The sequence below is a fragment of the Triticum dicoccoides genome, chromosome 6A, assembly GCF_002162155.2.
Source record: "Triticum dicoccoides isolate Atlit2015 ecotype Zavitan chromosome 6A, WEW_v2.0, whole genome shotgun sequence".
Classification (NCBI taxonomy): Eukaryota; Viridiplantae; Streptophyta; class Magnoliopsida; order Poales; family Poaceae; genus Triticum; species Triticum dicoccoides.
Genome location: NC_041390.1, coordinates 609,017,087 through 609,030,331, shown reverse-complemented (window position 1 = coordinate 609,030,331; position 13,245 = coordinate 609,017,087). Strand labels below are relative to the sequence as shown.

At 44.9% G+C, this 13,245-nt stretch overlaps 2 protein-coding genes across 2 annotated transcripts; both read right to left on the bottom strand.

The window, feature by feature from the left end:
• Positions 1-4,949: 4,949 nt before the first annotated feature.
• Positions 4,950-9,265, bottom strand: LOC119318423. Its single transcript, XM_037592979.1, has 3 exons — positions 9,050-9,265; positions 8,237-8,639; positions 4,950-5,456 (listed from the first exon to the last, which is right to left on the bottom strand). Exons 1-3 carry the CDS (start codon positions 9,180-9,182, stop codon positions 5,177-5,179), a joined length of 816 nt encoding a protein of 271 aa, XP_037448876.1. The 5' UTR covers positions 9,183-9,265; the 3' UTR covers positions 4,950-5,176.
• Positions 9,266-11,651: 2,386 nt separating this feature from the next.
• LOC119318422 (photosystem II 10 kDa polypeptide, chloroplastic) lies at positions 11,652-12,957 on the bottom strand. Its single transcript, XM_037592978.1, has 5 exons — positions 12,743-12,957; positions 12,292-12,350; positions 12,141-12,196; positions 11,966-12,018; positions 11,652-11,873 (listed from the first exon to the last, which is right to left on the bottom strand). The coding sequence occupies exons 1-5, from the start codon at positions 12,897-12,899 to the stop codon at positions 11,779-11,781; spliced, it is 420 nt and encodes a 139-aa protein (XP_037448875.1). The 5' UTR covers positions 12,900-12,957; the 3' UTR covers positions 11,652-11,778.
• Between the last annotated feature and the right edge of the window lie 288 nt (positions 12,958-13,245).

Genomic DNA, 13,245 nt, shown 5'->3' with positions numbered 1-13,245 from the left:
TCAAGAAATGAATTTTGTGTAAAGACTACAATCAACAAATTCAACCAAGGGTTTCATCATCCACATCATTGCCCCCGCTACTAGGTCGCCAACATGCCTCACACCGTCACGCTGCCTTGCGCCTCTACCTCCGCCCACGGGCCACCGAGGCCACAACTCGCTGAGTGTCGCGAAATCACTAGCCCCGCCATTGTTGTCAGCCTTGCGAGCTTTGCCCTAGGGAAGAGAGTCCAGTAAGGATGTGAATGACCGATCTGGATCTCCATCCGTGTTGCCTATCCAAACAATGTGGGCGCTCATTATTCGTATCGTTTTTTTGTCCTCACAAATATATTTTTTGACCTTAAATAGAATTGTCTTTTCAAACAAAAGACGATCATTTAGGAGAACCAACCTGTGGGGTTAGGGTGGTTGTTCTTGTTCCTATCTAATTAAGGCATTTTTTCGATGAGAGAAGCGAGTGTCATGTGGTGACGTCACCAATCTTAAATCTCTATTACTCTCGTATTTAGGTTGAATGTTTCATTCCATGGCAGACAATGTTTTTGTCGACAGTAGAGTTGTGTTCGTTGTACTCTTGTCTGCCTCTAATGGTGGTGTTTGTGTTACTCGGTGTTTCTAAACTTTTGGCGACAATTTAAGCTTCAAACTAGTGGCCTTTCGCCGCCCAAAAGTTGACCTAATTCCAGAGAAATTCTTGGACGCGGCTAACAGAATCCTTGACGTGAACCTAACAGGATCCGTTGGCGCGCGTCGAGTGCAACAACACGGGCACGCGTTGCGTTGTTCGACAAAAATGAAAAGATAAGGGGCAGACAGCGTCAACTCGTTTCCAAGCCGGAGGTCTCCTCAATCACACTGAGAAGGAGACATTTTAGGCGAAGCGATCGATCGAATGACCGCCGGCCGGCGCCGGAGCCATCGTGCATGCGTCTATCGTCCCAACCGGGGCCCCGCGCAGCAGTCAGCGTCAACCATCGTCCATCATCGCCAGCTTCGCACGACCATTGCCTTACAAGCAATGCAAAGGCGAAAGGAAATACTCTACAATAATTAATAAACCTCGAAAAGCATTCATGTTTTCTGGACACGATCGAATATATACATTGTGTCAATCGATCGTTGTATCTTGAGATGGACTGGCTAGCTACGTACGTACATACATACGCGTAGAGGCTGGCGCTACACCGACCGTTGGATCCTTCGCTTTCGCGTACGTACGGTGGAGGATCGATTAATGGATTAATAATCAAGCAGAGCAAATATAAGTTAGGTAGGTGGTGCAGGTGCTGGATGGATCGGTTGCAAATGCATATATATCATACTCTAAATCGGTCATGAGAGGGACGATTAATCAATTTTGCGATCGAATTGATTGATTGATCGATTGATTGGTGAGAGCGAGCCAGGGATACGTCTGATGCATCAGGCTCAGCGAAGGTCATGGCAGTTAGGTGGCGCGATTTGGACGGTAGCACCTCACTCTGATTCCGACGGCTGCCGACGGCCGACGGCGACCCCCGCGCTAGAGCCCTCAGCTACTACTGTACACCCCCGTCTTTAACTATAGCTCCATCGATCGCCATTACAAAGTCTTTCGGTCCATGTTTCCAGATTACGATCGGTCCTTAATAACACATCTAGTATATATATATAATCCCATGCACCATGCATCTAAATATATAGAGGATAAATCCCCTCAGCTCATTATACTGTATACACTCCTTGTGCAAATGATGATTATTTTCCGTATTGCACTGGCAACGAATGTATAGTTTCTTTCTACCGTACGTACTCGGTCGCCTACCGTGTACCATATAGGTTTCCTTAGAAATTACTACTATTATACTGTATTGCTACATGGAGGGCATGTATGTATGCTTGCTGCTTGAACAGTTCCTTTAATTAGCTTGGTAGCAGCAAGCACGTATCTGAACAGTGTACGTACCAGCGTCCGCTTATAATCAATCAATGGGTGAGGTGACCTCCTGCAATACTGACCTGGCATCGTCCCTGAATCCGACGTGCCACTGGCATCGCACCTATCCTTTCCAGCTGGCGCAAGCTGACAACCCGTCGCCCTCGCCACGTCGGACGGAGCCCCTCCTACGGTGCTTGTTTAAGTCCCGGCTGCCGCTGGGACTCGCCAATCACGTACTGGTGGGAGTGAGCTCCACATAGCTGCCTGCTAAGCACAGCCTAGCTGGCCAGCTCTACTGATTGATTGCCATATAAAATCGGCCTCGCGTTGGGCATGCAATGTTGCATGCACCCTGCGCTTTTGTTGGTGTTGCTTCTAAGATACTCCGATGTTGCATCATTTCGTTGGCAAGCATGGCAGGAGAGAATACCACATATAAGAGTTGAGTTGAGTAGGGGGGCATTAGGTGGTGGTGAAGGCATATCTGGGATCGCATGCTCGGCCGGAGAAAGAAATGGTTTGAAATATGCAGAGGGAGAAAAGGAGAGAAAGGAGTAAAGAAATGGAAAACATGGGATCACGATGGCTGCATGTGCACAACCATGACTCCGGAATAATTCTTGTCGAGCGAGCTAGTGACCAACTACTAATCTATTGCTTAGGTTGTGCGCGTATTATAAAGGAAAAAATTGAACAAGAGAATCTTCCACTCTTTAGGCTTCTTTAATCGCCTTGAAAAAACAAAGCAAAAAATGTATATAAAATCAAAATAAAATCCTATTGTTAAGATATAAAATGAAGTCTTAATGTTTTAGTTAACTTTTAAATCGTATCTGCGAGCACTACTGGCACGTAGGCCCAGTGCAGCGTACAACTCGGATGGACCCCGCAGAGACAGTGACCTGCGACAATATTTTTCGTCGGTGAACATATGCTAGTCACGGAAACTGTCGGCCAAGGAGCCCACACATGATCTTGTAGCCTAGTGAAAAGGGAAAAACATACTATGATAACCATATAAACATTTATTTGAGGTGAAGCATATAAACATATTGCTGGGAACGGAATGGGAATGGGAATGGGGAAGTGGGAAAGGAAGAAAGGGAAAGGAGTGAGCTAGAGCTAGGAGAGGTAGCGTCGGTCGGGTCATGTGGGGGGCACAGGCACGGCAGGCCAGGAGTATATGCTACACAACATTTTTTTTGTCTTTGCGGCACAGCTCACCAGGCGTTGCGTTGGTGACGCGCCGATGCCGATGTCTCCGGGCCGGAGGAGCGGAGCGTCGGCCACCGACACGGCGACCGCACCGCCTGCAGCCGGTGCGGAGAACCGCCGGTCACCGGTCTGTAATAAGATGGGTTAATGGTTATTATAGGAGCCGTTCTTCGAGGTGCCTCGGGATTACCACCGGAACAGAGATGTCAATGGTCCCGGTCAAACCGTCCCGGCCAGCCATGTTAGCGCAACAGTAGTAGTTTTCATTTTGTTTTGTTTTAGGTACTACAACAAAGCTTGAACACTGTACCAGTACGTGGCTCAGAGTATTTTTTTAGGCTCTCAGCAATGATCGGCTATATTCCTTTGTGACAGCAACAATCGAGTAAATAAAAGAGGTGGTAAATCTTTTTCCCACACCAAAGGTAGTAGTACTGGCAAAAGTTTGTTTTTCACACCAAATGGTTGTTGGAATGAGATAAACCTTCTGTCATCACCATTCCGAGGGTAAAAAAAAAAGATGTTCAATTGCTGACAAAGGTTGATGCTACCAGCATTCGCATGCAAGGGTTCGTCTGGATCATTAGAAGCCTCACATGAACCGGCACATTCCGTGTTTGAACTTGAACATGTTTTCCATCTTTTCCAAAATGGGGACTAAAACAGTCAATTTTTTAAAAAAATAATCAGCATTGAAGATAAAACCATGTGTTAAAAAGAGAGCAGTTATTTTGTTTGTAAAAGAAAAGCATGATAATTTTGCACAGCAGGGCATTTTTTTCCACCGATCCACTAGCACCATCCATGTGCCAAGAGTATTATTCCCGCCCAAAAGAAGTTCAGGCCGATCTGAATCTGGGAGCCAAGCCCAGCAACGTGTACACGTCCGCGGTTGGAGCGCATAATGCCGGGCACAAACCAAATATAAATGGCGTTCAAAATTCGTTGAGTCACATGCATTATGCGCAGGCAGATCCAACCATCTCATCTCACCTGCTGTGCTGGTGTGGTGGTGTGGAGACGATGATGATCATGGCCAAGTGAGCTGAGAGCCTCTTCCTCCCTTTGCTTCCAGGACAGTGCGCGCATGCGTCCCATGTGACATGTTCTTCAGTTCCATCCTGAATCCTGATCACCTTCCCCCCTTTCCCTCCTCCCAAACCCCACCCCACCCACCCAACAGCACAATCTCTGCCCCATCTCCCTCCCTCAACGGAATCAGCTGCAGGCTCTACTGCACAAACAACACATATCATCAGCAGCAATGCTCCAACAACCATACGGTTCGGATGGGAAAAAAGGCGTCCGTTACGTAACGTACCTGGTTGGTGTCAAGAACATCATAAAGATTAAAGAGGCCACTACACCAGCTAGTGATAGTACTGCCACCCTCTCTGTTGACATGCATCAGTCCCAGGGTGCACCTCCTTTTTCCCCAGGATTCCAAGTATTTGTCTTGCAGCATGAGAAAACTCAAGTGTCAGGTTGAAAAATTTGCGGAACAGATGCACGGTGCGCCGAGGTGTCTAAATCATACCTTTAAACTCCATCAGAAGCAGAGACATACATATTTGAACCGACCAGCACAACCATTGCATTCTGAATCTGTGATTCTTTCTTGGCAGAATCTTAACATTTTCAGCTAAAGAAGGGCAATAGAGAGTCGCTTAACTGAACAACCTCTGCCTGTGCCTGAAAAACAAGGAACTCATGCATATGAGATATGACATTGGCAGCAATGGAGAAGCATGGAGGCTGTAAGTTTTTGTTTTGCTCCCCAGACAACTTGTCAGGAGTTCTGGTTCAGTTCATCTGAAGCAACAATGCCTGGGCAAGTGGACATCCTTAATGCCATTTTGAAACAAATACACTGTAGCTGTTATTATGATATACAATGTACCCTCCACTATACAACAGCTGCTATACACCAGAAGGGCCGTGGCCGGGGTGTATCTGTACTGCTGCAGTATCTATTTATCATCCCTGTGGTATCTACATAATCACAATTTGCGTGATCTGATGACTCTGAAACTATACAGCTTAGCTCTTGGGCACTAGCTTCATCATGAACTCGTATCGCACTGATTGATCTATCTTGGGTGCTGGCCACTTGGCGTCTTCTGGTACACGGATGGTTTTGTAACCTTGGCTTTTGTACAGTCGCAGCGCGGCGAGGTTACTTACATCGCAGTGCAAGGCCACTGACCGGCATCCCCAGCTCCTTGCTCGCGCCTCGGCTTCCGCGACGAGCATTTTAGCAATTCCTTTTCGACGCTCCTCCTTCCGAACCGCGACGTTTGCTATGTATGCAATTCCTGTTCTGCATAAATTTGGAAGGAACTAGGATGAATTTTAAGGGGGAGAAACTACTTGTATGTACATAGCTAGAAAAAAAATCTGATGTGCAATAAGGGCATGTATTCAGCATCTCGTACGGAGTGATGTGCGTGAGAAGGCTTTTAACAGTTTACCACTTCATGCATAGTACGTATGCATTGTATTCAACCAAATAACGGTATGACCTACATGTTACATGCCAACAGTTCCATTTGGATTACAACAATGATCAGACAGAAAGTTTCCTTGTGGACGGGGTATTTTGGAATGAGGAGGCTCAACTAATTCTGTCAGACACTCAGATCTCTGAAGAGGTGCCATGTCCTCGAACTTCCTTTCCTGAAGCAAAGGTCCCCCCTCCCCTATTATTTCACATTTATCCAACTTTATGCAGGAAAGGAGCCTATATTTGCCATCAGTAGCTATAAAGTAGAACCTATTAGGAAATTGACATTGCAACGAAACCTAACCATAAAGTAAACCTAGATACTAGATAGAACGGGAAAAAAGGGAAGTATGATGTAGTAGTATCTAAGCATGGTACTGTTTAACAAGGATTGGCAAGGTTGAATGGACTTCCAACAAGATAAAAAGCTGCACTAGAAACAAATGAAGCTTGTGCTATATTTCTATTCTAAAGAACAAGCAAGAGGTTTGCATATCATTTTAAATTAAGCAGGAAGCTCTTCCTAAATTTTTGTCATACTTCTGTTTGAGTCATGCATGAATGTTTATTTTTCTAAACATATTAGTTTCTATGAAAAAGATCAAAGTCAATAATGCACAAACTTTTACTCTACCTCTTGTCTTAATCCAGCTGAAATTCAAAATCTAACACTGTTCACATACAATTTCTTGAATTAAGCAACAATGAACCTTAAATTCTTCAATTAAGCAACAATGACCCTCTAATGTGTTCAGCCATTAAGTTGGCTGGGCATTGCATTTTGTTTAAAAGGTGGGTTGAGTTCTGGCATCTCATACTTGTAACGGTGTTTTCATCTTGTACAAGTAAAACTAGGTAATAGTTATAGGTCCAAATTCTAGTCAAACCATGTTGTTTATTTGGGGTAATGAAAAGGGTCATCTGGAACTATGACATTCAACTTGGGAGTCTATGCCAATGCAGACTGGACTGCCAAGGCAGGAAAGCATGGTGCATGCAAAGTTGTGCTTGTCTAGCTCTAGATGACTATAAAATTTTTTGGTTCCAAGTCAAGCATCAAAAGAAAGATGAAGAAATTAAAAGAATGTTTTGGGGTCCCCAGATCCCACATTAATACATAACTATAAAGGAAGCGGAGCAGGTCATGTAGAAACATCGGGAAAGATAGAACATATTTTGTTTTCGACAAACTGAAGAGCAACATACAGTTCAGAAGGACATGAGCCATCAGAACTACACAAAAAGGTTGCACATTTAAAAAATTAGTACCATAGAGGAAATCGCAGAACACATCGTAGTCTGATGAGGTGTTTATCCTGCTAAAATATAATGACTAAATCGACTATGCAATTCTGGAACACATGGCACACCACATTCTAGGTAATTATGTCTGAGACTGCATTGTTCGTGATTAATCTATTCTATGGGTTGTGTAGGTTCACCAGATGGATTCCCAGAAAATCAAGACAGTGAGAGGGTGATGAACTTCTGTTTGCAAAGTCATGAAATTCACTAGCAAAATAGCAACATGGCCACACAAAGTTAGCCCAGTCTTGCTGTTAGCATGGCCGGGTCAGCTTTTTTTTAATCGCAAGGGACAGGCCATCTCCAAAGGTTGAGTTAAGGAGTTCTATACAAAAAAATATATCATTGGTTTTGCGAGTCAGTTCTATAAACATTTCATGCTACATATCCTTACGAATGTTGGACTCTGCATCCCAAGTTGGATAAGAATCAGTAATGGCTTTATTTCTGCGTTATCATTGCAAAGGTGCCTTAAATGCCATAGTCAGGGTAATATTTTCCTCATCTCCAGTGGCAGTGGGTTACAGAAAATTGTTGCCCTGAGTCACTATTTTGAGCCAAGGAGATTTATATTTGTTTTAGAGTGAAAGGAAACCTGACATCCATTTGTTTCGAGCAAAACCCTGGAAAATGGTTCCCCAGGCTATTTCTGTTTTGAGGAAAAATAGTTCAAGTTTCAGTACTAGTCAACTACACATTGTTATCTCATATGCTTCTAATCATCTGCCACAATTAGCTAAGATAAAGTAGATTAGACCTTTGAATTTTGGTTTGGCTGATATTGCTCTACATGTAGTAAAGAACTACTAGATTTCATCTTCTGGTAAACCTGGTATTTGTTCAGGTATTTCCTCACATCTGCTATTAGCAATCAGGACAACCAATTTCTGTTTTTGCCATACGATGTTATTATTACCTTTGCTATAAAATTTAATTCTTGACTCAAACGTGTTATTGGTGTGACAGATCAAACATTTGAAATGCACAAATACAGAACATCAATGACTTGGGTAGAGGACTCAAGGATATCAAGCATATGGAACATCAATGTCAAGAAAACAAGGTCGGAGTAAATAGCAATGCATACAAGTAGAAATGATAAAATAAGTAGCCATGAAAGAGTAAGTGAAAGCATTGAAATCACAAGGAATAAACAAATGGCAATGATAATATGGGTCTATAGGAGCATTTATAGCTTACAGCTGCACCTCTTCGTCTAAAAAAGATTCAGTATCTACTAGAAGCTAGAGAAAAAACCTGCTTATTTGAACTCCAAGAAAATAATGATGTACCTTCTCTGCTTGAGACGTCCCCTTCTTGGAAGAAAGTCTGCTACTGTGTCGACCGTAAGAATGCCAGCTATAGAGCCTTTACTGAGACTGTATTTCCCATGAAATTCGGCGTCTCTCAAATCTCCACATTCGATACTGATAGCACTGTTAGCTGCAGAGGGGTTAACTGCAACAAGGCAACTTCTCGTGCAGCCTGGCGGAACTGAAAAGCCGGATAGGAGGGCGATGTAACGATCGAGCCGTAGAACAAGGTCTAATGGGAATTTGTAACCCGGAAAGAATGAGCTGCAGTGAGTATCTGCTACTTCCCAACAGTCCTCCAGCTTTGCGTCTCGAACGATGACGCCTGTCCCCGGGTACAAAGACGGCAACAATTCAACCGCTTGACTGGCATAGCATATTCCTGAAAATAAGCATGGAAGCCAAATATGTCAAAAGGAGACATAACTGGCACCATCTGTAGTGATGTTCACACACAAAAATGCATCTTACAAAGGTTAATCTGCGGCCACATCGTATGCGAACAATATATAACATACTAAATGGGCAAACTAGTAGATTGGATTCCTCGAATTAGGTTCAGTTTGCGGTGGAACAGGGGATTGGCGACGGCCACACGACAAAGCCAAATGCCCAATTTGGCCAACCTAGAACCCACCACTACTACTAATCTATAATACCCATTCTCGATTGTGAGACGCAAACACAGAATTATCCATGCCGAATGACGCGGTGTCGAATCGACTAGGCTCCGCATAACCCAGTGCCCCAACCGTACAGAGGATTCCAATCGGAGGGGAAAGGTGGAGGGACCTGCGGCGGGTCTGGAGGGGATCGACGGGCGGTGGCGCTGGACGGCGGCCGATCGGCGGCCGGGGCAGAGAGGAGAAGGGGATACCGACGGCGACGAGGAGCGCGGTAAGCTTAGCAGCGCCGGCGGCATCATGGCCTCCTCCGACCTCCGCTCGTCTCCACCGATTTTTTTTTAATCTTCTGTTCGGCGCAAACCCACCTGTACAAGCCTTCACATTATACTCTACGCGTTGACGTGCGGAATGCGGAAACAGTGAATACGTCTTAGCATTTTTTCTTCTTCTAGGAAACCTTTGCTTTCATTTTCGAGAAGGCTAAAAATCTCAGATTTTTAGTGGTCTCACACGGACGCATGCATTGCTGTTGGATCTGCCGCACCAATCTTGATGCACATAGACTTGCCACATCGGAATCGTTTGTTTCAAAGACCGACCAAAGCGAACGCTGCAACCCACAACTTCCTTTGTCCCTTGCCAATGAAACGGTCGCGCATTTTCCCCTTCCTCTCACTTTCTTTCTCCCCGGGATCCCCATTAACTCGATCCCGACCAATACACCAACGAGCTGCAGTGGCCAGTGTGTGATCGCGAGGACCACAACAACTTGGATGTGGCGGTGAGCTCAGAGGGCACCAAGGTGGTGCGGCGAGCAGCTTCGTGGCGACTTCGAGCCCGACGAGGACGAGAAGGTGGCCGCCATGAGGCTCCATGGTCCAAAAGCTGAGTAGGCAACACAAAAAGCGCCACTCATCCAGGGCCAGCGATAGAAAGAGCCTGGCTAGGCAACCCCTTTTCGGATTCAAACGAGACCAGCTGGTGAAAGCACCTAGCTCACAGTGTCCCGCCAGCCCATGACCCAGAGATAATCACTCGGGGCCACACCCGGCAACTAGCACGATGTCCGACCTTACCCGACGCATGTGAACCAAACAACCTGCACATAGGGGGAGAGCCAGGGTGTCAGACGAGCCAGCCTCAGGAATGTCACCATCCCATGCGTATGAACCCCTGGAAAAAGGTGCGGGACGGTGTAGTAGTATGACGGATGCAGCCGCGCTGGCCAAGGTGACGGTGTCCCGGACTAGAGGGCGCTAATCAGATCATCCCCTTTTGTGGTGTGCTAGGCCGAGGACCCCTGGATCATCAGCAAATGCCCGAAGACTGCCACGCCCTCTGGCATGATTAAGATGGAATCCTCCGAAGACTTGGCGCACACTCCAAGACCTGTTTGAATCTTCGGCATGCTTATCCCTAGATGTAACCGGCCTCATGTAAACCTTAGGTACTAATGGCCCCTATATAAGCTGAGTTTTTTTAGTTTAGAGATTCATATTCATAGACATACGATCTCGAGCTAGATCATCCTGTAATTTGCACCCCAACACAACCAATACAATAGAAGCATGGCATAGGGATTTACCTATTCAAGAGGCTCTGAATCCTGGGTAAATATCGTGTCCCTTGTTCATCCTGTTACCACCAAGCTAAGATCACTAGTTCAGGACTCCCTATCAAAGATCTTTCGGATTTAACCCCGACACAAGGCGCCTGCAATTGCATGACCGATATCTGCAGATTTGTACACTTTACCGGACGAGGCACTGGGAGAGAAAGCCTCCTTTCTCTTCCTCTGTTTGCGGTGGCGAGCCGCTATGTTGACCTTGCGAGTGGCCACCACTGATGAGTCCTCCGCCTCTGGAAACATCTTCGTCGCCTCTTCCTCCGGCTCCATCGCAACGGTGGACGACGAAACGGGTGGGAATTGGGATGGGTGGCGGCAGTGATCGGAGCAAAGACAACATGGAGAGGGAGGACTTTCATGTGGAAAGATTGTAGAATTGTCCAAATGTGTGGGCTCCACGTCGGTTTTGGCTAGGTCCGGGGTGTCGGGCGCCTACGTGGCGGTTGTTTGGATTCCCACAAACTTTCCCAACTTTGCTTATAGTTTCCGGGAATTCAGACATGTAGACAAGTCCACAGACGTTTGATGCATGGTGTTTGAGGACATAAACAGTCCGAACCATGCAGTCTCTACGTTTATAGGCGGTTCGAGAATACTCATTTGAGCCCAGGCTCATCTGCTCCCGAGCATGAACATAATAAATTTTTAAAAATTAGAAATATTCAGAAAAAATGATTTTTTTGTCAACCAAGACACTCAAATACGTGATGTCCGGGCAAATTTAATCGTGTTTGGACATATGAGGAGCTCGTGGCAAAAAATAAATAAACAAAATCGGCCATGAATAGTAAACTTGCTCACCCCTCCCCCTTTTTTGTCGAGACCTACTCAAATGTCCAAACATCACCAAATTTGACACCGACATCATGCACTCAAACATCTTCCATACAAAAAAAAAATCATATTTTTTGAATTGACTGTTCATTCTCGGAAGAAGATGAGTACGAGAGCCGAATTGCTGCTTAGAGATGCCCTTAGTAACATAGGTGATAGTACCGGGTGTTCTTTACCTTCATCTTTACTTGCAGAATTAAATTCTCTGATCATTCAAGCGCCATTGTAGAACTTGATAGCATTTTGGAGAGAGTTCATGCGCTTGCACTGAAAACTTAATCACGCTTGCATCATGCTGCTTAGAACATTAGTAATTAATTATCGGTATTATTGACTGCGGGTACTGATATTTACATCCAGTTACATATGTCGTTACTTTTGTAACCCGTACAATACACATCGTTTGGTGCATATTTTGGTTTGCCGCACAGGCTTCAAGAAGCCAATGCACTAGTATTGTAGACAAGAAGAGCACCGCCCAGCAGAATTCCAGCAAGAGTCACTGCCCAGAGAAACAGCCCTGTCTTTCCTGTATATATAAGTCATCAAGAAAATAGAAGGTCAAATTTATTGAATTTGGGATACAGTAAACATTTTATGACACGCTTAAAGAAACGTCACCTCCAACATAAACGTCACCACTTGGAGACCATTCTTCTGGTGTATATATCGGGCTGCAACGTAGTAAGAACCGAATAAGATGCCATGAGAGCTGAACTCCATGGACGATCTCTGAATTTTGTAGATATTTGTTTTTACTGACAGAAACTGCAGGTTTGGGTTTGCGTGTTTTTACCTGTACCCATCAACGTTTGCTCCATACTTGTCGGCAAACTGGTAAACACCCTTCCCCTGGTTAAATTGGAAAATTATTAAGCTACGCACAGTAGTGCCCGTATAGAAAACACAAAAAATGATAGAAATTACATCTAGATCGATAAACTAACCTTGACTACCCTTCCGGACGCATCAACGCCTTCCTTGAACACCACTCCACCACCAGGCCCTACATGTCGACACACACAAATTCATGCGAAGGTGAAAGATATGCTTGTATATATAGTTCTCAACTCTGAGGCCTCCTTTGATTCATAGGATAGGAATTTTATAGGAATAGGAAAATCATAGGAAGTGAGATGACATGCATCTTAATTTCTATAGAGAAAGAGATGCCATTTGATGCATAGGATATGAATTTTTCTATTGAGTTTAGGCTAATGTCTTTTTTCCTCCAAAATATGAAGAATTGATTCCTATCCTACAGGGAAATATAAATTCATTCCTACAAACCAAAGGGCTTTAAATGAATTTTTCCTTTACAAATCCTATCCTATAGAATTCCTATGAAATTCCTACAAACCAAAGGAGGCCTGAATATTACGGCGTGTATATACCCACCATAGGGCTGGGCAGTCTGGACCTTTTTCGCCTTCTTGCTGGCTACTATGAGCAGCGATGGCCTCGCCGATGGTCGCGCGCCTCGAAGCTTCGCTCGTTCTAACAGTGGAGAGGGAGATGGTTTCAGAACCAAAGACGCCATGACAGAGGCAGACATGTTAAACGCTTGCTCACTGGCTCACTCTCTTTCAGTTCAATTTAGTTTCTCTCACGGGTAATGCATGGGTTTAAATACAGGGAGTCTGTGGAGTGGCTGACAGTGAGTGACAAGGATTTGATGGTCTATTTTAGGTTGGAAGGTTGCTATAATGGCGTGTCATGGGTCCATGATCACGTGAACAACCCTTGTCTCTTGCTTGGATGATCAGAAACGCCGCACTTATGCAATCTGGAATGGATAAGTACCGAGGGTTTTACCTTCCTTTTATTTTTTCCATGGTTGAGAAATTTCATCAGGTGTCCCTCACAGACAGGTCAACTTTGGGAGTACCGCTTCAGATGAT